This window comes from Gymnoscopelus braueri, assembly GCF_963280865.1.
Source record: "Gymnoscopelus braueri genome assembly, chromosome: 23".
NCBI lineage: Eukaryota > Metazoa > Chordata > Actinopteri > Myctophiformes > Myctophidae > Gymnoscopelus > Gymnoscopelus braueri.
This window is the reverse complement of record NC_137625.1, coordinates 4,477,566-4,504,358: the sequence shown is the minus strand read 5'-3', so window position 1 is coordinate 4,504,358 and position 26,793 is coordinate 4,477,566. Positions and strand designations below refer to the sequence as shown.

The 26,793-nt window shown below is 42.2% G+C and overlaps 1 protein-coding gene across 1 annotated transcript in view; it reads right to left on the bottom strand.

Moving 5' to 3' along the window:
• iqsec3a (IQ motif and Sec7 domain ArfGEF 3a) overlaps positions 1–26,793 on the bottom strand; it is a gene marked incomplete at both ends in the record, with an annotated part of 182,305 nt that overhangs the window by 21,497 nt on the left and 134,015 nt on the right. Inside the window, 6 exons of the mRNA XM_080420591.1 lie at positions 1,148–1,306; positions 4,379–4,478; positions 6,355–6,480; positions 13,668–13,807; positions 19,425–19,591; positions 26,506–26,628. Of these exons, the coding sequence (XP_080276717.1) occupies positions 1,148–1,306; positions 4,379–4,478; positions 6,355–6,480; positions 13,668–13,807; positions 19,425–19,591; positions 26,506–26,628 (815 nt within the window). The remainder of the gene's footprint in view (positions 1–1,147; positions 1,307–4,378; positions 4,479–6,354; positions 6,481–13,667; positions 13,808–19,424; positions 19,592–26,505; positions 26,629–26,793) is intronic.

Below are 26,793 nucleotides of genomic sequence, written 5' to 3'. Positions count from 1 at the left end.
TACGGGATTTGGAGCGTCAATAATCCGGTTGACAACGTATCAGTTTTGATGTCCGGAAAATGATGGTGATAGCACTTACTGAAGAGTATGTTACAGTATGTTTTCTACCGTATGTAAAACACATAGTGAACACATACACACTGTGTCAACCTGTACGTACAGTACACACTGTGTCAACCTGTACGTGCACACAGACACCTAGTCTGTGTCCTAAATGACAGACCCAAACCCATAATGCACTTGTGAAGTTTGGGCTGGAGATCCCATTGGTTCCGAGATATGTTATGATATGTTATCATAACATCCATAGTATCACGGACAGTATACATCCGCTGCTATGCTCACGCACCTTTATATCTTACCTCAGGTACTACAGTATGTGTAAATATGTAGATAATTTGTTTGTTGTGTAATAGATAAATTAGAATGCCAACCTGTTCTTCGATCATTTCTGTACTATGTAACTGTGTTTGAACTAAAGAGGTTTAAACTCACAGCAGGGGTCTTTAGTACAGCTGTCAATCTAACAGCTGATCTGAATCCTTCATGCTACTCTCACTGTGTCAGCTATGTGTATTTGTGTAGCTATGGTTGTGTCTCTCTTATCTTTAGTCCATACCTTATAAGACCATTTAGAATGGCATCTTTGGTACAATGTGGAGTATAAAGAACTGTGTTAGAGGAGGTTCAAGAGGCTGGTGCCCCGAATGGGCTGTTGGTCAGGCCAGGAGGCCTGGCTCTACCGATCTGTGTATGCTGTTGCGCTCTGCTGACATCTTCCTAATAAATGATCTAAAACTTCACCTGAATGGAATATTATTATTAATATTGCTATAACAGTTGTCAATAGAACATTGCACAAAAAAGAAAGTCACCCACCTTTTTACTTTACACCTGTGATGTGACAATGAAGCTGATTCTGATTCAAATCCCCTCTAGGTCGCAAAGCTTTACATCTTTTCAACATTATTGTTTGTTGTTGTTGGAGTGGGGGTGAACACACACACACACACACACACACACACACACACACACACACACACACACACACACACACACACACACACACACACACACACACACACACACACACACACACACACACACACACACACACACACACACACACACACAAAGAGGCACTCACACTCGATGCGTATCTGCTCCATCTCCGACACCTCAGCGATGGACTCCTTCAGGTCCTCGATGAACTTGAGCAGCTCCTCAGCGCTCTGGGCGCAGAAGTTCAGCACCTGCTTCTTGTCCGAGCCGAACGGTGACAGAATGGAAATGCCATGGGGGTAGACTGGAGAAAAGACCAAACAGAGTAAGAAGAGCTAAAACTTGTACTTCTAATGGTTCGGGTTTCAGTTGTAAATATGACTGGGTATTGTGAATAGTATCGTCATTTCTTTTTAGTACTAGAGCCTCACACCGATGCCACACCGCCGATCCACAGGGGCGCTGTGGACCCTTCTGTTGTGTCTGACATCAGTGCATGTTGAATGGTTTCGGTTGAGTCTGTCATCAGTTCATGTTTACAATTTAGAATTTAGGCATTTAGCAGACACTCTTAATCCAGAGCCAAGGCAAGGTAAACACAAGGTATTATGAGGTAATACATCAAATGCATAGAAATAGCAATCTAGGATCATAGGTAAACCAAGAACCCAGACGCGTTGCTAGGTCTCTACTAGGTTGGGGGCTTAGCCCCCCAGGCAACGGACACATGCACGCGTGCGCAGCGGATTTTGCCGGATTTGGGTACTTTTCCCCCCGTTTTTTGTTACTTTATTTCGGTTTTAGGGTTAGGGGTAGGGTTAGGTTAGGGTTATAAATATATAATAAAAAATAAATAAGAAATTGTATAATTTTTTTATTGGTGGCTTTGGATATAGCCACCGAAGCCCCCGCGTAACGACGCCCCTGCAAGAACCTATCATCAGTCTATACAGTATAATATATGAAAAAAAAATTATCTGTACATTGAAACTATACACACTATATGATGCCAGGTCAACAAATGAACCTATCTGTCTACATGCTATCTAAATAACCTTTTACTTTGCATTACACTGCAAGGTCGTCAAGGCAAGGGCAAGTGCTACGGCTAAGGTGGAGTCTGAAGAGGTGCTAACTGACTGCAATGTCTGAGTGCATGTTGACCATCAAATGGCCATATATGTGCACTTGGTTTATGCAGTGACTGACATCAATATGTTGCTCTGTGTGTGTCAAAGCTGTAAGGTGACCTGTGCCAGTGTCCTTTACCATGTCTAGGTTCATAAGTCGGGGGGAAGTAACTGTGTAGATGAAGATACTGAGTGAATGGAAAACTACTGAAAACATTCAAAAGGTTTGACTCAGACATTAAACACAAACATGTCCATGAGAGCATATCGTAGCTGTCAGGCAGAAACCTTGTACCTCCATATACAGTATTTAATCTCTTTATGTTTTTCTTTCTTTTCGTTCCATAAATTAATGCTATTAATGCCAACAATTGTATACCTTGTCATATGACCGTGTCATGCAAACGTAGCTGATCTTCAAGCTTGTAGATCTGCCATTTTCGCTATTTTTAAAAAATGTTTACAGTTTTGAATTACTTTTACCGTCAGTTATTCGGTTTATCTACTTCTCAAGAATGGTTTGCTTTGCCTAGTTTTGTTTATTTGTTTATTATCCGGATAACGTCAGCTACAGTAGTCTTCCTGGGGTCCAAGACATTAATAAACATTAACAACAATAGAAAACATCACAGTGTATCACAAAGAAATACAAAAAAGAATAAAACATTTTACAAAAGTCAAGTATCACATAAAAAGATATATCAACAGGGATACAACAGATAAAAAAAATAAGTAGAAAAAAAAGCAGCACTATCAATCTGATATGTAAGAAAGGTGTATGTTTGGAGTGAACAGTATATGAAGTCTAAGTTTCCTTTTAAAACAGGCTTTTTCTTTGGTGTTACGAATCTCACTTGGAAGACCATTTCGTGGTAGCCTACAAATGACCTATAAAATGCAGCTCTCTTCATGGAATTGGACTTTGATAGAGGTAAAGTTATCTGTCCACCTCTCGCCCCACGAGTGGAATATGTGGAATACTTGATTCTTTTACGATACAAGAAGGAACTGGTGCTATAGAGGCTGTATTTATCATTTAACAGCAACAGCCAGAAAAGGCTTACAGAACATAGAACATTATGGCAGGTCTGTTCGTATCATTTATTATATGGCTGGTTCTGGTACAAGGAGAGATTAGAGAGGATGAGCTGGGAACCTGCTTTAAATTCAGGAATGACTTTGGTCCTTTTTCTGTTGTGGACCCGAGGCCTTCGATGTCTCGGCCACAGATTAAGTATAAATCCCTGTCTCAAATGGTGCGAGCTACATTTAAAGCAAAGCAGTCCCAAAGCGGCAAACCTTCTCCCTCGATGGAGTACTTACCGTAGCATCCAGAACAGAGAGACCTAGTCCATTGTTTTTTTTTGCAGACGCTTATCTTACAGATTACATTTTACAAAACAATAGCTTGCAGCAACACTTTGACCGTCTCTATGCATTGAACAATCTGGGAACCCATCGCCAACTGAACATGAAAAACAGCGCCCTCTGCTGTTTGTTCTATGTCTGTTGGCTCTGGGCGGAAGAAAATGTAACACCAGAGCGCAAGGAAACCGGTGTTTGTGTATGCCTTCAGCGCATCACTTCCGGTTGGTGCGACTATGTTTTAATTCCCACTAACAATATTTCTACACGGAACACTAACACCACTTCTCCCAGAGAACATGGATCGTTTTGGTTATAAGCCCACTTGTTTCTATGATGAAAGAGTAAGTTAAAATGTGAATATATTTCCGTGGTTTTGTCTGCTCCGCGGACGCTATTATTAAATTAGTTTGGGATTGTTTCGAGGGGGGAAGGATCGACGGACACGTGAATCCCGGCCACTACATTTGATTGGGTAAAGCGCGGCCTGCTTCCTGATCTGAAGGCACGCCCATGCGCACTCGTTATGACGAACCTCCCCGACAGATTCCAACGCAGTGCAGAATCTGTTCTTGAGAGATTATGCATTGAATGACTGTAATTCCATGAATACAGTGGTGGGATGTGATCAGTTCTTGAGAGCCTAGCGAAGGTGAAAAGAACTTAGATAGAGAGACTAATTTAGGTGTAGTCTCTCAGAACCATGGACAGGCTATATAACCTTTAGATCTCTTCCACTTAAATGATGTACAATCAAGTATTCAAAATAAATTTTATTTTAATAATAATAGTAATAATAATAAAAAAAAACGAATCACCTAATTTTGCCAACATCTTACTAGTGCAATTTTACATTTTACAGTCAGGCTGTGGTGACTTACACTCATTTTCAAACAGGTGGAACTGCATTCCCAGCAGGCCCATGGCTTTGCAGAAGGTGTAGGCTGCAGAACTTTTCTTCTTTGGACACAGCTTCAGGATCTGAGTGGTAAAAAAATGACAAATAATCTTTCTTCATTGTTCTTTGTTCTGCCCTCCAAGTTATTTGTAAATCTAGAAAAAGATTTACACTGACCACCGAATAAAAATTTGTTTTTTCAACTTGTATTTTAATTTTAGTCCACTGCCAGCTTGCCATCCGCAAGCACGGCTAATTGTGTTCACTGGAACACAAAGCGGAGGCACAGTGGAGGATTTGAACCCCAGGCAGGAACTTTACCCCTGTGCCCTCCGGACGCCCCTCAAATACTGCTTTTTTTTAGCTGAGTATGAGAAAAACATCCAAAGCCAATCCCAAAAATTATATTCATACTGACCATGACCTTCAAAGGCATAAAAACATTTCGGAATGTGTACTTACGCTCAATCGCTAGCGAAAAACAAATGTGAATATGTCTAAAGCCTATTTCAGACCAAAGATTTGCAACGAGCGAAAATAGCAGACCTACAAGCCTACAAGCTGACAACGCGCCACATCCGTGACGCGTTGTGAGCTTGTAGATCGGCTGTTTTTCGGCGCGCAACAGGGTCGAGCGGCGGGAGCATAATATATTTAAGCATTAGAATGTTGCAGAGAAAAACCGCAGTGATCTGAATTACCCTGAAAAGAACTACCTTGAGAAGGAGCCTGTGCTTTGCACAGCACTATACTGCCAGGTGCATTTTTAGTAGGCAGACATATTAAACCAATACATCACAAAGGCACTTTCAAAAGTGCAGACAAGCTATACAGTAAAGCCGGCAGGCTATAACCAAATGCAAGGGAAAAGTCCCCGTACGCTTTCATTACGTACTATAACATTTCCAACGTCCATTTTCGAACAGGCGTCAGCAGGCGTCAATTGAGCCGAAAAATACTCTTCCTATAACTTTTAGTGTCAAAAGAACAATTCCACAAGTCATGTTAAAAGATTTCTTTTTTCTCCCGTTTTACTTCCAAATGAGCCTTTTGACCTCCCCTCCTCAAGCAACCAATTACTTTTGTATTATCGCAAAAACTGACACATTTTTTTTTTCCCCTTGGTTTTGCTTTGTTTCTTTGGAGAGAGACCAGATGTGGGCTAATTATGAGAGCAGTTTAATACTAGAAGATAACCTCTTATAGTAGCTCCAAATGAGTGCATTAATTTGAACCATCATTAAAATCTTTAACTCCCCCAATTTACACAAGTTTGGACCAAATGAGGGTCAAGGGCCAGGTGAAAAATAACTTTATTCGTGTTTAGTTTTTTTTTACTTGCGGGCCAGATCTTTGCTCATCTACACCACATTTGCTATTACAGTATATAGTTTTAGTATAGAGTTTTGTGTTATGAAATGGTGCACTACTAAGGCAGGTGATGGTGCATTGCAGCTGCCACAAGGAAATAAGGGGTTTTATACAGTAGCCTAGTTGTGTGGAGCATAAAACAAGGCATTTAGAGAATTGTATGTGTATTTGAATAGCTGTCCAATTATGCACATGTCATCACAAACAAAACGACACATAGATTTAGCCACCAAGTTAAGAGAACGTGACAATGCAAGTTTACGGGACAGGGGGAAAACAACCAGTGTTGCCATGTCTGCTTAAGTGACTTTGTTGCTTGTTAAATATTGGTACAGTAGTTATGGGTTCTTTTTTTTTTTTTGCAGTGTAGTTGCTTATTTGGGCTTGCTTCGCATTTGTCCGCAGGACCCCCATATAAGATGTGTTGTTAAAATGCTTCAAAACTATTCCAAAATTACCTTCTTTTTTCAAGATACATTTTTCTTTATACATTTTTTTATAGCCTATAGTCGCTTCTTTTGGGCTTGTTTTCATAGACCTGGTTGCTTATTTCCATCGCAAAATATGGCAACACTGAATTCAACATACCACGATGAGGTCATTGAACAGGAAGACCTCTCTCTGGTGGGCTGCCTGTTTCTGGGCCTTGTTGACATCTGCCACTTCAAACAGACGACTACAGCACACTAGTCTTCTGTGAGGGACGGACAGAACCTGCAGAGAGAGAGAGAGAGAGAGAGAGAGAGAGAGAGAGAGAGAGAGAGAGAGAGAGTGAGTTAAGCTGAGTCTCTACAAAAAAGGTACATAAAAGGAATATTTCACTTTCAAACATGTTTGGGGTCATTTTAACATCTACTCAGGCTTTTGTGAGCACCCCAGACAGTTTTTAAGATGCTTGATTCAGTATTTAGATATTTGATATTCATTTTACCTTTCCTATACAGACCCATTGTAAGTTCAAACTCCATTTTAAACATGTTAGATTAATATCTTTGTATTTATTTTTGTATTTAAAAAAATTCCCAAAAAACATTATGAAGAAATACATGATAAAAGTAATTGAAAAAACACGGCCTCTCACGTATTAGATGGACAATCAGTCAGCAGAACCAAGGACAGGTGTTTTCGATGAATCTATCATGGTTAAAATGGTTTGAAGTTACAATGGGTTTATATTGGAAGGGGCTGTGTCTGAAGAAATGCAGTTTGTTACTATCCACCACACATTGCTGCCCAGGGACGTGCAGAAGGATTTGGAGAGGCAGGGGCTGGAATTTCAAAAGGGCACCTATTGGACTTATTTTTACAAAACCCCAAAAAAAACGCACCCAACAAGCTTGAAACTGAGCAGATTGGACCTTCCGTTCCAGAGATAATGGCCAAAACATCTTGAAAACGGCCACTTTTGCCGATTTTCGATCGCCGATTTTCGATTGAGTTTTAGCCATTGTCGCCCGTTTTTCTGTAATAACACGGGCTAGGAAGGTCGGACGGCGACGAACTAGATACCTGAGGAAAGTTCACTTTGAGCTGCATCCAACACATCCACTGCCATCTCTGTCAGCCTTACCGTTAGGCTGCTAGGGGCAGTTGAAATGTCTTTTTTGGTTTAAAAGAAGAAAAACAAAATCAGTCTGGAGAGGGCACTTTTTTACCAATGGGTAAAAGGGCAGGGGCTCAAGCCCCCTTTCATGTCTATGTGTGCACGTGCATGTTGCTGCCTTCAAAATCCTACAACTAACCACAATTTGACATCTCCAAGGGGGACTAACATCTCAGCAGGTTTAAATCCCCATTAACGGCAATGTTATCATCCTCTCATCAATAACGACATCCATAAATACGTTTTTTTGTGCCGCCACAGGGCGTATTTATTGATGACTTCAGCCCAGAGGACAAGCATTATTAGTTATTCTCCTCCTGAGAGTTCACTCAGCCAAGTAAAGAGGTGTCATTAAACCAGCGATGGAGGAAGTACTCACACGTTTTACTCAAGTTAAAGTATCAATCCCGTATTCAAAATGTACTTGAGTAAAAGCACAAAAGTATCGACATCAAAATATACTGAAAGTACCAAAAGTTAAAGTATTCATTGTCCCAAGTTCACAATGTATGAAAGAAATCTTTTGAAAATAGCAGATTTACAAGCTCACAATGCGTCGCATCGTGACGCATTGTGAGCTGCTAGATATGCTATTTTCAAATGGCCAAAATATATAGGGCTTAAGTGGTTAGTGGTTTTAGTAATAATAATCAAAATCTACAAAGTAACTAGGAACTAAAGTTTTCATATAATTGTAGTGGAGTAAAAGTACTGTACAATATTTTCCTCTGAGATGTAGTGGGGTAGAAGTAAAAGTATTGAAATTTGTAAATACTGAAGAAAGTTAAGATACCTCAAAATTGTAAAATACTTGAGTACATGTACTTAGTTACTTTACACCACTGCATTAAACCTCAACGTAAAGCGCTTCACTTTCCTAAGTGGTTAGAAACAGGAAGGGTCGTAAGAAGATTGTGTGAAGAGGAGGAGATTGTGTGAAGAGGAGGTGATAAACTATGATGACAGGGAACAGAATCAAAAGAAAGCTGTAGAATGGTGCGTTGATGGAAAAATGGAAAGATCGATCTTTAAGTGCTCCCATAAAGTCACTTTGTGCCATGCTGTGAGTTTGTAGATCTGCAATTTTTCAAAAATCTTGAACTTTGGTGAACATTTTCAACACAAATCTTTGCTTCTGGGGGTCCCTGGCACAACATATTTTCAGATGGGGCGGCCAAATATTGGGGGTCCTTGACATGAAAAAGTTTGAGAACCACTGATTTAGATAGCATGCTATGTAGACAGATGCCAGATTCAGTTGTAGATCTGGCATAGTGTCTTTAGTTTGTAAAGATTCTTGTTTTTTTTTTATATTATACTGTTTAGACTGATGATAGGTTCTTGGTTTACCTATGATCCTAGATTACTATGTCTATGCATTTGATGTATTACCTCGTGTTTACCTTGCTTACTGTAAACCGCTCTGGATTAAAAGTGTCTGCTAAATGTCTAAATTGTTAATGTATGTGTATTTGTGTGTATTTGTGGGGCACTAGACCAGGGAATCCCAATTCTTTCCATGCCAAGGACCCCCAGCTAGCATAGTATCTGGCTGCAGCCCCTTATTGTGAAATTGCTTCTTTTTTTTGTTTAGGTTCTGCTCCCAGAAAAGAAGATTATGTAAACAAATATATCAAAATGATTTAAAAAAAAAAAAAAAACATTTTCCATATTTTTCAAATTTCTTAAAAAAATAGCAGATCAAGGTCGCAGCGCTGCACAAAGTGATGCGCTGTGAGCTTGTAGATCTGGTATTTTTGATGATTGTGATGCTACATTAACTAATTTAGCTGAAGACCCCCTGGGTCACACACACACAAACAAAATATTTATTCATATTCACATAAACAAAAGAATGCCTTGTACAAAGGACATAAAAAAGACGGCAGAACATTGTTACTTACAAAACAGTTGACATATATTGTCAAACACGGCAGACATCAATCATAGATAAAGGAAACAACGCCTCCTCCAAATTTAGCAGCTTAATAGCTGATACTCAGTGGTGGAAAAAGTACTCAAATTCTTTACTTAAGTAAAAGTACCAATACTGCAATATACAAATACTCTGTTACAAGTAAAAGTCCGGAATTAAAAATGTACTTGAGTAAAAGTACAAAAGTATTGGCATCAAAATGTACTTAAAGTACCAAAAGTAAAAGTACTAAATATTTGAAAATAGCTTGTAGATCGGCAATTTTCAAATAGCCTAGGTATAAAATAGGGCTAAAGTGGTTAATGTATGTTTCATTATATCATAGTTTATATCTGAAAAGTAACTAAAGTTTTCAAGTATATGTAGTGGAGTAAAAGTACAATATTTGCCTCTGAGATGTAGTAGAAGTAAAAGTATGGGAAATGGGAAATACTCAAGTAAAGTACAAATACCTCAAAATTGTACATAAGTACAGTACTTAAGTAAATGTACTTCGTTACTTTCCACCACTGCTGATACTGAGTACCTTGCTAACTACTTGGCCCTCCTTTTGGAGATGCTGGCCATTTGAAGGTAGCCTGGTAACCCCCCCCCCACCCCTTCCGGAAATCTCATTTGCATTTGTTACAAATGAGATTTCCGTAGGGGGGGGGGGGGTTTACCAGGCTAATTTGAAGGCCCCTCACAACCAACTTGTGCACACGTGCCTTAGGCTACCCCCACACTCACACACACACACACACACACACACACACACACACACACACACACACACACACACACACACACACACACACACACACACACACACACACACTTTTGTTACCCCCGTGTGTAACATAAAACCTAGTTTTCTTCCATTTAAACAAGACCTTGACAATAATAAACGCATGTCCCCCTCAGGAACACATGCTGTCCCTTTACAGGAGTCTCCTTCTGTTTCCTGTGTAGGTGACAGGATTATATATTTGCACTGCCTGGGGGTCAAGCCGCAACAATCAAACGATAAGACGTTCACTCCAGATGTTCGCAAGGATTGTGTACATCAGTTGAATTGCTTGTGGGCAACAGACTACAGTATAATACACTTGTTTCTGTTAAGATTATAGCAGTCAGGTAGGAAGACTGCGTGAGCATAATCACGAAACAAACAGGAGGTGCAAATGATTCTTAACCCATGAAGACCTGTGGTCGATTCTACGAATGCCTTTCTAAACCAATAGTTCTCAAACTTTTTCGTGCAAAGGCCCCGCCGACCCCCAGCTGAAAATGTTTCCCGGACCCCCTGTTGAAGACCACTGTTCTATAGTATACTTTGACACAAGTACTGGGGTAGAATACCTTTTTCCACCAATGTCAATTGCTCTGCCAAAAATCATAAACAGTATAGTCTTGTTTTTCTCAAAAGGTCTCATCTCACTTCTATATTGCTGCTTTTGTTCCTATAGCGCTCACTACCCTTTTATCCCTTTAGGCTACACAGACTCCTGCATCATGCTAACGTCACATACAGTGATATGCACGGGCATCATTAGCCCTGAACTGCCATGCGCTGCACTCGCCCCCCACAATACCTCTGCTCTTTATCAGTGTTGCCAGATCTTGTGAGAGAACTAAGCAACCAGGTCTATGAAAACAAGCCCAAAATTATATGCATCAAGCCAGTGGTGTAAAGTAACTCAAGTACTGTACTTAAGTACAATTTTGAGGTATTTTTTTACTTTACTAGAGTATTTCCAATTGTCTATACTTTTACTTCTACTCCACTACATCTCAGAGGCAAATATTGTACTTTTCCTCCACTACAATTATTTGAAAACCTTAGTTACTAGTTACTTTGTAGATATAAATTATTACATTATAAAAACATACATTATCCACCTTAGCCCTTTTTAATACCTAGGCCATTTGAAAATAGCCGATCTATAAGCTCACAACGCGTCGCATCGCGACGTGTTGTGAGCTTGTAGATCTGCTATTTTCAAACATTTCAGTACTTTTACTTTTGATACTTTAAGTACATTTTGATACCAATACTTTTGTACTTTTACTCAAGTAAATTTTGAATTCCGGACTTTTACTTGTAACAGAGTACTTCTACATTGCAGGATTGATACTTTTACTTAAGTAAAACATTTGAGTAGTTTTTCCATCACTGCATCAAGCATATCAATGCATCAAGCTCACAACACGTCACGATGCGACCCGCAAACCCGCAACCACCAATAATTTACAAGCAACTTTACAAAAAAAAAACAAGCCCAAGGTTGCTTATAATAAGCAGACATGGCAACACTGACCATCGACACGGATCACTTGCAAACAAGTTCACTGCAGTATAACAGCTGAGTTCCAGATGTTTTAAGAAATGGGGAAGTCATTTCACAAACGTCCCCATCATGTGCTTGTAAGGTTGTAAGTGATTGAGGGAGACAACAGGTCCGTCTTGCCTTGCCAAAACGCTGGCAGTTTATTTCCCCCCGCCGGGCTTGGATGTGATTTGGCAGCTGGGTCCCCTTCTGCAGGACCATGTCAGGGCTCACAATGATTATGTGATAATAACTGCTGTGTGTGTACAGAGCAAATATGCACACTGAATGTTATGTTGCAGACTCTGGGAAAAACAACAGTTTGACCTTCCCCGATCCCAGACTTAAACGCTGCTTACACAGAATAATAAAGTGTGCAAAGTGTAATCAGTTTCGGGACAAAAGTCTACACGATCAAATCAACATATCGTTGCTGTAGGGCGGAAAACCTCTTATGTACATATTTTAACCTTTTGTTCTCACACTTTTTCGTGCCAAGGACCCCCAAATTGATATGTATTTGTCCCCCTATCTGAAAAGGTTTTGTGCCAAAAAAAATCATCCAAACATGTTAAATGTTTTTCTAATATTTTCAAAAATAGCAGATGTACAAGCTCGCAGCTTGTAGATCTGCTATTGAGAACCAATGGGTTAAAGTAATGCAGCCTCTAAGCCACAGTCAGCCGACCTTTCCATGAAATCATTTATTTGTTTTGGTTGTATAATAGAAAACAGGTTATCATGATAATGTATGTGGTATCTGTGGAACACAGCACTTCTCTTCACCCAGACAGTGCAGATGGCCGTCTCTCTGAAACAATCTATCAGTGTGTTGCATGTGTGACAGCAACGTCTCTGTCATTCCATGGACACTCGTTTATCACTCACAGACACTTAAAAAAAAAACAGGCCAAAAACACGACTTCGAGCCGCTGACTACGGCGTTTGGGTTTCAATGTCAGTCGGGGAAAATAATAGATCGCAGCTGAAAAGAAACCAGACATCTTCTCTGCCAAAGCCCCCAGAAATTGGTTTCTCTTCCTGTCAAGCGTTGGCGAGCACAGAAACTGTCGATGACCTCTATTACTCTTTTGCTCAAGCCATAAAAATTAGCTAGAACAAAATACAGCTAAAAAGGATGTGTCCTTGAAGCTCAGTACATTTAATGAGCCACTCTGTGGACAAGATAGTGTATTTATCATCATTTATTTTTAAAGCCTCACTATGTAACTTTTCTGAATGAATAAAATGTAATTTTGTCCAATCTGTATGGTAGCAGTAGCACCGTGGCACCGTCGGAGGTGCGTCAGGCAAAAATGTCAGCACTTGTGCAGGATACCGAGTTCAAATCCGGGGTAAGAGGAAAGTTACATAGTGCTTTGCCGTTACAAAAAGGCTTAGGTGACAACTTAGCTTAGGTGAGTTCTTCACTAATGAGTGACTCTCAGCCTGAGCTTGTGTGTGTGTGTGTGTGTGTGTGTGTGTGTGTGTGTGTGTGTGTGTGTGTGTGTGTGTGTGTGTGTGTGCGCGCGCGCGCGCACACACACACGTGTGTTGTGAGTTGAGTTTGAGTGTGAGTACATCATCTTGTATGCATGAGAATGCGTTGCTTTGATTAAAAGCCATCTTCCTCCCTTAGTCTTCAATCAAACATTGTGAGCGCTCAGGTGCCGCAGTGCTAAAGTGCCTGCCCACCACCGCAGAGGTTGTGGTTTCAAATCCACCGTGGTGCATCCGGCTTTGTCGAGCGTCTACACGAACACAATTGGCCCGTGTTCGGGAGATCTACAAGAACACAATGCGACGCATTGTGAGCTTGTAGATCTGCTATTTTCAAAATATTTGCATACATTTTATACATTTGAAAACAAGTGAAATGGGGCATTCTGCATAATGAGTACTTTTACTTTTGTACCTTAAGTATATATTTTGACTTGCCACCACTGGGAATGCATGTGTGTGACTGTACAGTATGTGTGTGTACGTGTGTGTTCCTACCGTCTTCATGCCTACAATGGACTGCTCCACCTTGTGTGTATGCGTGTGTTCTTACCGTCTTCATGCCTACGATGGACTGCTCCACCTTGGACACGTAGGTGACGTGGTCCTCGTTGGAGCGCAGCTCCCTCTGCTGTATCCTCTCGTAGATGCCCACCACCATGTCTCTGGGGATGTCTGCTCCGTCATCCACACCTGCAGCAGCGTCACAACATGACCTGTCATGTGCACAGCATACCTCTAGCGGAAACACATTTTGGCGAGGTCGTAAGACGCCATTGTGAAGAACAGACGCAATCCCACGATCTTCTGACCAGACGAAGATGTTTTTTTGTTTTTGTTTTTTTGACTTGGCTTCTCCGTCTGGCTATCATCTTGTTTGAGCCGGATTTCCAAATGTCACCAATTACGTAGGCAAGTCAGGAAGTGACTCGAATTTTGCATTGGAAGGCTCTGTTCCACCCCGCCCACGGACCAATCAGAAGCAGCGGTGCGGTCCCGCCCCTTGGAAATGATTTTCCAGACAGAGTAGCGAAGTGAGAAAAAAATGATCCGCCGAACGGAGCAAATCAGTCTGGATTCCAGGCTAGAAATACCTGCAGTTGACACCAATGCAAACATTGTGTGTGATTTAGTCAGAAATTCATATTGCATATTATTGAAATAAGCGACCCTAATGCAATGCTCATTCTTCAGGGAACTTTCGGTTTCAGCATGGTGGAAACGTTTTGGTTTCCGTGCCAAGGACCCCCAACATTGTGTATTTTGGGGTGGACCCCCATCTGAAAATGTTTTGTGCCAGCCAGGGACCCCCCAGAAGAGAAGATTTGTGTTAACACTTTCAAGATTATTATTATTTGTTTTTAAAAAATTGCAGATGTACAGTACAAGCTCGCAGCTCGACACAAAGTGACACGCTGCGAGCTTGTATGTGCTATTTCTGAGAACTACTGTTCTAAACCAATGTTCTGAATCTTATGAGTTTACTAAGTTGCTATATACTGTATATACTGTATATAGCTGAAATCTAAAATGACACAGATGCTTTCCCAGTTTTAATGTGTTAATAAACATGAACACAAATATGACCCAGCGACGTTTTCATATTTTGATGGGCGTGCGTATTAATTTGTTCTGTATTAAAGGTAGGGTAAGTGATATTTTTTGGTTAAAACAAAAAGCATTTTGTTAAAAGGTTAAATCACTATATTCTGATAGTAATCATTGCTATAAAGTGTTTGTTCAGTAACAGGAGTCTCCCCGTCTCACCAGCTCTTTAATAAACAGAAAATACATTTTCCGGTAGGTGTCAAGATGCCAATCAGGAGAAAGTACCAATTTTTAAGCTTCATTTTTATAGTGTTCCAGTTCCATTTCTGCTCATTTCTTAGTGTCATCACTTCCAATTTCACTTGTTTAATCTATATCCTGATTGAGTTCTCTATCCTGATTGGATAAAATTGGAAATGAAACTGAAACTGAAACGAAAATTCATTTTCTGTTTTATAAAGAGCTGGAGAGACAAGGAGACTCCTTTTACTGAACAAACACTCTATAGCAATGAGTACTATCAGAATATAGAGCTATTTAACACTTATTTTAACCAAAGAAAATCACTTACCCTACCTTTAACTGCCATAAATGTGGTTCTGATATTGTCCTATTGTGGGACTGGCTTTGACACCGCTGGTCCATTCTGATGGAGTTAATGAACTATTCCAGGGTTGCTTTATTACTAACTATTGGTTTCTGGTGTGTAATTGCGCTCCAACCTTAGCCCATTAGCTGACCAATGAGCCCACGCCATGGTGAACGAGAGACAGACGGAGAGAGAGAGAGAGCGAGAGCGAGAGCGAGAGCGAGAGAGAGAGAGAGTGTAAACTAGTAGTTCTCAACCTATTCTGAATCAGGGCCCACTCGAAATGTTTTGAAAATGTCCGTGGCCCACCCATCTGACCACTTAACACAGCAGCAGCCTTTCGGTTGCCGTGTGCCTCCCCCCCCCCTTTTTTTTTTGTTGCTCAGGCTTGGATCAAAGAAACTAACATTAAGTTCCTATTTATTGGTCTCACAGTGAAAAATATTTTTTTTTCTCCTAACCTATGACAAAATACCATGACATTTTTTTAATATTAATGTTATATTATTATATTTGCAGTGGCACACATGTTGAGAATCATGGAGTAAACAAACAGGGGAAGACTGATGAATGCAGAGATGTGACACTACTACTCTAACTGATCCGAGGGGGTGAATACAAACACAGAGAGTGGCATGTTCTCATTTGCATGAGATGCCAGTATTGATTTTTCAACTTAATTGAATTGTGGGGAGGTGTACGGATGAAGCTATTGAAGCTGTCCTGCATCCACCTCAAAGAAAAAGAGGAAGACTCCGATGATAACTGCTCTTCCTCCCAAACACTGGATGTGTGTGTGTGTGTGTGTGTGTGTGTGTGTGTGTGTGTGTGTGTGTGTGTGTGTGTGTGTGTGTGTGTGTGTGTGTGTGTGTGTGCGCGTGCGTGTGCGTGTGTCGCGTGTGTGTGTTATTCGGTTAGCCCCTTTATTAAAAATTACCTGAATATTCTTATCGGCTTATTGGTTCATTTGCATAATAATAAATACTCATTACCGCACTGGAAAGCGAGAGAGCGATAGCAAATGAAACGCACAAACTGTAGCTCGGTTTGGGACCATTTCACAAAGACGGATGATGGAAAAGTTCAGTGTCAAGCTTTGCGAAACAGCTGCTCAAACAGCAGCAGCAGCACGTGCAGCAGCACGCCAATTTTGCAGGGACAAGCCACACAAAGAAGAACGCTATGCAAACTGCTCCTTGGACATACATAACACAACTTCGCAAAAAAAGCGAGGTGGAGAGCATCAGAATGTCTCCTCCATTGTCCCTTTCGTCAGACTACAAGCGAAAGCGCAACACAGCGTAGGAATAACACTCAAAAGTCAATTGTGCAATTGCAATGTTAAGGTTGTTCTGAAAATCTTTGTCTTAACTCTTTCACTGCCAAGAGTATTTTCATAAAGTACTCCCCCAGTGCCAGCGATTTGCGTGTTTTTTAATTTTTTAATTTTGTAATTTTTCATTCAAATACATTCTCTGATTGCGGTTTTAAACACATACGACAGTTGTACCAGCAGAGAGCAGCAAATCGACACATTGAGCACCTCGCTGACTCGCTCGCCCCCTCCCAAACAGGCTCACGTCACATCCGGTCATTAACCGGATGTGACATTTTCAACAATCCCTGATCGGCCTTAAAACGACGTGATACACGACTACGATGACTGTTCGTCACCCAGACTATAGAAAATAGAAGTGGAGCTCTGCGTTCGTTTTTTATACCGTGTGAAAAAACGTGACTTTCCCTATTCTGGCCGAAAATGACCGCGGGAAAATTTTTTGAACCGGAAACGGAATCTGCGTCATGAAACCGGAACCCAATGAGTCTGAAGGAATCAGAAAGTGAAAGTGATCATGAAAAATAAACAGAATAGCGCGACCACAGTAAAAAATTTAAACTCGGGATTTCTCGTTCTGGCAGGGAGGGTATTCAGAGAAAACTCGGGATAACTCGGGGCTTGGCACTGAGAGAGTTAATAAACAAATTTTTCTCTTTTGAAAAACATGTTTTCAAAAACGATTTGTTTCATTTTTTTCCCAGAAATTGCCATGGCATGTTGTCAAGAGTTCTGATTGCACTGAAAATGGCACTTTTTCTAAATTTGACATGCTGCGTTCCACCTCTAAATCTGAACATTCCCAAAACAAAAGTCATTTATGGACATTGTAACAAAATGTAACCCCAGACAGTTTGATATTTTTGCATAGCATTTTGATGCACCCAGCTAGTGTGTATGTGGAGCAAACATTTTCTTCCAAATGCTTCCCAAATGTGCAAAACCTGTTTTTTAAATGTCAAAAATTGTGACAAAAGCTTGCAGATTGGGTATTTTCGCTCTTTCTTTACCTATATAAAGATTTAAGTGCTTAATCATAATCTAGTCATGTTGTGTCCAATCAGAAACCACTGCATGACAGGTTGTCCCTTTGTGTTTGTTTTGTTGATGGCAGTGATCATTTTGACAGCAAATATCTATTTAGTTGTCGTCATAAGTCTTGTGAATAACATTCCATTTAGCTTTAGTCATGTCTTAGTCATCTGAAATGCTTTATTTTTATCCACAGTTGATCCACAGTTGATTTGGTCGGCTAAAATGTATTTTTGGCGGACCGTGATGGCGTCGTAATGCGTGATTTATACTTAGCTGTGTGACGAAAATAGCAGATCTACAAGCACACAGTTGTGAGCTTGTAGATCGGCTATTTTCGGAGCGCGACACCCGCACGCAACCAAGCATAAAATTACTTGTTTTACTTCTACTAGATCTCTTCTCCACTAGTCCCTGCCTAACATTTTAGTCTAGCTTTTTAACCAGCTCAGTGGCCTTGTGGTTCGAGTGTCCGCCCTGAGACTGGGAGGTTGTGGTTCGATCCCCCGGCCGGGTCATACCAAAGACTCAAAAAATGGAACCCAATGCCTCCCTGCTTGGCACTCAGTATCAAAAGGTTGGATTGGGGTAAGTCCCCATGCGACATACTAGCGTCATGTTCAGGGGGCAGTGGTGGAAAGTAACTAAGTACATTTACTTAAGTACTGTACTTAAGTACAATTTTGAGGTATTTGTACTTTACTTGAGTATTTCCAATTTCCAATATTTTTTCTTCTACTCCACTACATCTCAGAGGCAAATGTTGTACTTTTACTCCACTACATTTACTTGAAAACTTTAGTTACTAGTTACTTTTCAGATGTAAATTATAATATAATGAAACATACATTAACCACTTTAGCCCTATTTTATACATCGGCTATTTGAAAATAGCAGATCTACAAGCTCACAACGCGTCGCGATGCGACGCGTTGTGAGCTTGTAGATCGGCTATTTTCAAATATCTAGTACTTTTACTTTTGGTACTTTAAGTACATTTTGATGCCAATACTTTTGTACTTTTACTCAAGTGAATTTTTCAATTCTGGACTTTTACTTGTACATTGCAGTATTGATACTTTTACTTAAGTAAATCATTTGAGTACTTTTCCCACCACTGCCAGGGGGTGTATTTGTACATCAAGCTTCCTCACGCTGAGGAATCAGGAGATAGGCTCCTGCCATATGGGCCTCAGGGCTCGGCAAGGCTTACTTTTACTTGTTGACGAAATTGTCGAATTATTTAGTCATGGTTTTAGTCATCAGAGCTTCGTTTTCGTCAGTGAGAAAAGGTAGTTGACGAACATTTTTCGTCATAGTTTTGGTCGACAAAATGAACACTGGTTGTGTCCCATCAGAAACCACTTCACGGTGGGTCGTACGTCCCTTTGTGTTTGTTTTGTTGATAGGGGTGTTCACTATTCATAAATAAAACAAATCACCACAAAACCACAAAAACGGAGAGGACGAAGAGTTCAGGCATGATGCGTCTGGGTTGTTTACTAACTTATCCTCTTCCTCTCATCTACCTCTCCTTTTATCCTATCCTCCCCCCCATTAAATAATTAAATGGTTCCTTTCTTTATACGACTGTTCAGTTAACCTACTGTACCCACACACCAACTATTGCACTTTTGCTTTGAAGAACATTAGATGATTAATTTACCTTTCATATTGTATCCTCTAGTCTAACACACACGCAGGCACACATGCACATGCACATGCACATGCACATGCACATGCACATGCACATGCACATGCACATGCACATGCACATGCACATGCACATGCTCACACACACGTACCTCGTAGGTTGCGTATGAAGTCTTCCAGCATCATCTTGCGGTCGGGTTTGATGTTGGGGCTGTACATGTCCGTGTTGAGGAGGATGATGGCGAACGCCAGGATGAAGATGGTGTCCGGGTTGTGGAACTGCTGCACCACGTCGGGGTTACACATGCAGTACCTCTGACTGGCCACACGGAGCAGCAACGCATGGGGGAGAGAGGGGACAAGGGAACAAGGGGCGAGAGCAAAGATAATTTTAAGATAAAGTTAATTTATGAAGATAGACTACCCCAATGGGAGCCACTAGAGGCGACATGGTACAAAAATCCTACAAAAGTGGGCGCCGACGTCTGACGGTAGATCTCGTGAACTGGTTTACTGGTGCTATAGATCCCGCGAGAGTGTGTTGCTGGGACAGTGAAATGTTGATATTAAAGGTATCATGACATTCATGTTTACACCACATTCAGAGTCTTTGTCCTGGTCCTTCAAACGTGTACAAAAAGTTTTAACTGAAAATTCCACTCCAGTGATTCACTGTAGGTGTTTTTGTCTCACATTTCTAAAGCCTTTTCAACTGCAATGAAAAAAGAAATCTTTGCCTGCGGGTGTCGCTGGTGAGGGATTTTGCCTGTCAATCATCGCCTCTGCTCCGCCCCCCCCCCCCCAAAGGAAAGGATAGGGGAGGGGAGGGGCGAGGAGGAGAGTGGGCGGGATTAATCGACTGTGACCTCACTGTTTAAGGGCCAAGCTCAGATTACTTTTCAGCCTAATTATTCAGAAAACCCCAGACCACAGAAAATCCACTGAATGTTCAAAGTTCTGATTTTTTGGGTGTAATTGAGGTCATAAAACCCCCAAAAAAACATAAAAAATAAAAAAAGTTAAAATGAATGTCATCGAACCTTTAAAGTTGATTTTCTCCTGATTTGTCTCTCTGAAAAAAGCCATTTTAGTATTAACATCTAAATACCTGCCGAGACTCCTGAATTTCTACTCCTTCTTGACAGTGGTGGAAAAAGTAATCAAATATTTTACTTAGTTAAAAGTATTAATACTGCAATGTAGAACTACTCTGTTACTTGAGTAAAAGTACAAACGTATTGGTATCAAAATATACTTAAAGTACCAAAATTAGGAAGTACTAATTATGCAGAATGTCCCATTTCACAAGTTTTGTACTTAGTTACTTTACACCACTGCTTCTTGGCTCCTGAATTGAAATGTATCCTGAATTTCTTTGGGCTATCAAACTCCCTACAGTAAACTGTGTACTACATAATGTTGGTATGGGTAGCAACGCTATGGCTTCTATAAAGTCAGTGGAGAGATGGAGAGCAGTGGAATCTGAAAGCCTGTTGCAGTGCACTATATTACCTGAAAGAGAAGCGGCACAGAATGTGACCGACGGCGATGGAAAAATCCCAAAGAGTCGTTCTAAATCTACGGAGAGCAGGTGGGAAAAACTGCTGGGGAAGCAGGAAATACGAGACCCATGAGTCTAAACAGAAAGAAAAAAAACACCCAGGTGTCCCACTGTGTGCGTGCGTGCGTGCGTGCGTGCGTGCGTGCGTGCGTGCGTGCGTGCGTGCGTGCGTGCGTGCGTGCGTGCGTGCGCGCTGCGTGCGTGCGTGCGTGCGAGAGAGAGAGAGAGAGAGAGAGAGAGAGAGAGAGAGAGAGAGAGAGAGAGAGAGAGAGAGAGAGAGAGAGAGAGAGAGAAAGAGAGGCAGTGATATCTCAGAACCCTGCTTTTCCAGTAAATAAACTATGGTTATTGATATGAAACATGGAGTAGAGAAACCCAGAGCGTAGCATATATGATTATGACTGTGACACTGGTGTAGACTGTTTGCCAGTAAACTGTAATGCTTCTGCTGCCTGATGCTGCTACTTGTGTCATAGTCTGTTATGTGTAGCTGTCTTTTTTATGTTGTGACCGTGTGTTGTGGTTTAGGACCACAATGGAAATAAGCTTTAGGGCGTTATTGTGTTTTCATCCTGGGTGATATTGTGTCTGCTGTATGTTGTAGAAGTGCTGATGTGCTCTTTCCTTTTATCACCAAATAAATTCATTCATTCATTCATTATTCACTCACGCGCGCGAGTTCGCACACACACACACACACACACACACACGCGCGCACGCACACGCACACGCACACGCGCACACACACACACACACACACACACACACACACAGTGAGCCTGTAGATCTGCTATTTTCAAATTGCCAAAGTATATATAGGCCTGAAGTGGTTAATGTATGATTTACAAATTAACACAAGTTTTCAAATAATTGTAGTGGAGTAAAAAGCACAATATTTGCCTCTGAGATGTAGTGTAAGTATTGAAAACTGGATATACTCCAGTAAAGTACAAATATCTCAAAAAGTACAGTACTACAGCAAGAGTACATGCACTTAAAACCACCACTGGTTTTAAGTGGTTAAGAAGCCCCTGGTGTGAACATATGCATCAGGGGGATTTACATATCAAACAGACAACCCTGGAACCGGCGGGTCAAAGGTTCCAGTACATGCGCTGCCAACGTGCCTGCCCTTGAGCAACTGGTCCCTTACCCCCACATACTTATAACTCCTGCTTTGAATTAACAGTGTCAGCTAAATGGGAAGTGTGTGTGTGTGTGTGTGTGTGTGTGTGTGTGTGTGTGTGTGTGTGTGTGTGTGTGTGTGTGTGTGTATGTGTGTGTGGGTCTTTGAGTGCGTGCATAGGCCCTCTACTGAAGTGTGAACTGTAATTTTTACATTAATGAGTCATCATTTCAGGGTACATTAGGGGGCGGGGCCTTATTCCCCCGAGTCATGAGCCCATTGAGCCGCGTGATTGGAAGCTACATTGCACGCACGCACACACGCACGCACACATGCACGCACACATGCACATGTTGACTACGGGGGATATGAGTTACGATTCTATCCCTATCAGGACATAACTCGAGTCGGCTGAAGCGGACTTCGCAGCGCTCCGCACGGTGACTTGCTCGCCTAGCGGCTCGCTCTGCGGTGACTCTCGTGGCTCAAGTGCGCTATAGACAACAGTTTTTTAGCTGACTTTGTTACGTCTTGGGTGGGTTGGAGAATGGCACTTCTCAGGCACAGCATTCCTGGAGTGCGGAAGTGCCCGGGACGGCACCAGATGACCCCCTTCACATTTGGTCACATTTGTCCCAAGAAAGTCACAATAGGGCATTTGGGGAGTGAGAGAGTGTTGACAATATAAGAATAATTCAGTATAACAGGTAAAGGTAGCTCTCCACCGCAAAAGTTGTAGGGAAGTATCGAAAGCCGACCGAATCATGGGGGTCCTTGACATGAAAAAAGTGTGAGCACCACTGATATAGCAACATACCGCCAACATACCGTTTTTCCGCCAAAAAAAGATTTAGAATTTTTTTTTTTTAAATCTGCGTCTTAAGTAAAGTATGACGTGTCAGGGGGAAAGAAAATCCTTAAAAAAAACAACCTGCTGGATAAAAATAAGCAGCCATATGTTTTTAATGGACACATAACCCAGGTGAGGAGGAACAGTGGTTGGTTCTCAGCGAGGAACAGGCTGAGCGTGTTTGTTCCTTCATTAAGACCCTTTATTCCTGACACAGCAGATGCTGAGGCAGCCACCTGCTTATTTTATTTTACATCTCTTCTCTGCTTATTTGTTTTGTTCCGAGATGCCCTCCCCCCTCTCTCTCTCTCTCTCTCTCTCTCTCTCTCTCTCTCTCTCTCTCTCTCTCTCTCTCTCTCTCTCTCTCTCTCTCTCTCTCTCTCTCTCTCTCTCTCCCCATCCTCCCATCCCTACCATCCTCCATTTCCCCTTCAGAGAATGTTTGTTTATTGAAGCACCAGAGCAGAGAGAGAGAGAGAGAGAGAGAGAAGAGAGAGAGAGAGAGAGAGAGAGAGAGAGAGAGAGAGAGAGAGAGAGAGAGAGAGAGGGGGAGGGAGGGGGAGGGAGGGGGAGAAGGGGGAGGGAGGGGGAGAGAGGGAGGGGGATGGTTACGCAATGGTGGTTATTTATAAATCTCCCTTACTCCATCGTTCTACTGCCTCCTTCCTCTTCATTTATCCTTTCCTTTCCTTTTCTCTCCTCTCCTTTCCTTTCCTTTCCTTTCCTTTCCTTTCCTTTCCTTTCCTTTCCTTTCCTTTCCTCTCCTTTCCTTTCCTTTCCTTTCCTCCCCTCCCCTCCCCTCCCCTCCCCTCCCCTCCCCTCCCCTCTCCTCTCCCCTCCTCCCCTCTCCTCACCTCTCATCCGCCCAGCATTTCTACCCTCTTGTGCCAACACACCATCCATGGCCAAGTAACACCAGAGCCAAAGCCCTCTCTGCCCGCTGGCTACGACAATATAACCTTTTCCTCTCTCCACGCCGGCCTGGGCGCCTTGACAAATATGACAGGTGGTTGTTAACACAGCAGAGGGTCTGGGGGGAAAACCAGCTAACGTTAACACATATGGAGCCACAGCTGCAGCACAAATCACTTCCCCGTCACAAATTGTGACCGGGAAATAGCATGCTGTCTAATGGGATGGAGCACATATAGCCAGCCAGAAAACACTGAAGTCTGTGTCTGTGTGTGTGTGTGTGTGTGTGTGTGTGTGTGTGTGTGTGTGTGTGTGTGTGTGTGTGTGTGTGTGTGTGTGTGTGTGTGTGTGTGTGTGTGTGTGTCGGTCTAGATCGATGGGATCAGACATGCGCCCATAACCTCCCTGCATACCGATGCACAAGGTGTACCGATACTCACAAGAGGTGTGCTAAAGCTGCGGCTATTGCGAGCCCTAATATGTAATACCCTGTGAAATGTGTGTGTGTGTGTGTGTGTGTGTGAGAGAGTGCGTGCGTGCGTGCGTGCGTGCATACTGATAACACCCTGACTGGGTTCAGTGCTGCCTGCGTCTCTGCATGTAGTCTCTTTAGAGTGTTTGTTTGTCTAGCGTTCCTCCACAGCCTACAGGGCTGAAGATCTGAGCGTTCTGGACCTGAGCTTCCATCACACACTGTCTTTCAGCTTCAGTTCTGGACCTGATGAGCTTCCATTCCACACTGTCTGCCAGGTTCAGGAAGAACCAAGGAACCAGAATAACATCTCCCCTCAACTGCAAAAGCAACTTTGTTCACCTCACTGGAAAGTCCTCTTTTCTTTTCTTGTTTGTTTGTTGTTGCATTTTACCCCTTTTTTCACCCCAATTTAGTCGTTATGCTAATAATTTCCTCCCCACACACATTGTGTGCTGTATCCATAGAGTCATGATATATCTAGAGAACGGACTGCCCCGTCCCCACCTATTCATTTCAATGAAGTTGCTCAATGCTCACCCAGCGCTTGAATCACCTGGAAGTATCCTCTTCTTCCGCATTTGAGCGCCACATTTTGGTGTTTAAATGCGGAAGACTTGAGCACAGAGCAGGCGCACGAGGGTTTCAAACGGTAGAAACGCACGCAGTACCGTTTTGAATGCCTATAAGTCTAGCAATCCCAGATTTGACCACCAGGCGACGGCAGCTTCACTGTTCTCTGTTTTTTTATATGGACCTATTGTCTCTGAAATAAAGTTAACCCATTGAGACCTGGAACGTATTTGTGTCACTTTTAGATTTCTTTAGGCTATTCAAAAATAGCAGATATACAAGCTCATAGCGCGGCACCGAGTGCCGCGCTACGAGCTTGTAGATCTGCTATTTTTTTTAAAAAACAAAATTTGATTTTTTTCCAAAAACAGTTTTTTAAAGAATCGCCTCAGGTCTTAAAGGGTTAATATATATATGTTATACTGCGGTTCTGGGGGCTTGGTTGTAGCCTACTGGCTCCCCTGCCAGTGAGGAGCCTCCACCGGGAGGACATAAAGCCTTCGTCCTACTCCTCTCACCCAACACTCCCTGCTGACAGTTGAACCCGTAGGATTACGTGCGGTGATATCACCCTCTCCGCCCGCCGTCCCTCCCCCGAACACGGGCCAATTCTGTTCATATAGATGCTCGACAAAGCCGGATGCACCACAGTGGGATTTGAACCCACAACCTCCGCGGTGGTGGGCACTGGGCAAGGCACTTTTACCATCGTGCCACCGAGCGCAGAAATCCTGAGTGTTTACAGACCCATAAGGGTCATTTGGTTGGACAGTTTTACACTCAGGACTTTACCGTGCAAGAGAGTGTAAAGCGATTCTTAAAATAAAATCATTCTTGAAATCAACCTAGTTCATGAAACGAGGTAGTTCAACAGACAATTATACAGTGACACGCTCTCATGGAATATTCACACCATTTTATGTTGCGGATATGGGATAAACTAGTCGGCGTGAAACATCGAGATATTAAATATTAACATCCAACCAACACCCCCCCCCCCCCCCCCCTTGCCCCCCTCTCTCTCTCTCTCTTACTTTCTCTCCGCAATAATTTTCCCCAGCCACTCATTAGTAGTTAATTTGTGGGCCGTAACTATCTGATGTGAATAACTACCAATTACTGCGTATAGCTTCCCATTAAATGGTAAATGGTGCATTTGAGTGCCTTCATCCAAAGCGTTTCGGAATGTGCGTTTGCGATCACCCATTCACGCACCGACAGCAGAGGAAACCATGCAAGGCACCGACCTGCTCGTCAGTAGACGCTAGAAATACTGCCGATACTGCCTAAAATGCTGGTATCGGTAGCGGCGAGTATGCCAGTCTGAAGAAGAATTTACTCTCAATGCAAGTGAACAAGGTTTTGGGCCGGACTTTACACTTGATTTTGGTGCCCTTAGTAAACATTTTCATAAACACTTTATGTTTTCAATCGCCTTTCAATCAAGTCTTTTTAAAATTATCACAAGCGTTTTGTCCCATACATTTTTCAATTAATGATAAATATGCTTCTAGGGCTTCCATTGGTTCTACCGAGTGAGGACCCGCCCTCGCTGCAGTTGCAGCCAATTGCAGTATAGTTTCTGGTTTCTCTTCGGGACCAAAGACATTGAAGAGATTGAATTCGGCAAAAAAGTGGCTTCAAAACGGTCTGTAGAAAGCAATGGGGCTCCCTTCGTCCATGTTTTTTAGTCTATGGTCTCATGACACCCAGAACAATACTGATCTTCACGTACTCACCTAAAAGCCTCGATGAGGCGCTCCACCTTCTGCGCTTCTCCCTGGACGCGGATGTGAGCCTGGAACTTCCTCAGAGCCTCGTCCAGCTCCATACCAGAGAAGTCCATCTCATCGACCACACAGCTGCTCGGCAGAACAGACAGAGAGAAGGAAGGAAGGAAAGAGAGATGGAAATGGAGATGCAGGATTTGTGGGAGCGGGAAGAAAAGGATGCGGGAAGTGTGAGGATGCAAGAAAAGCAGAGGAATGGGAGAGAGGTGGATATTAAAGAACATTACTTTCCCGCAA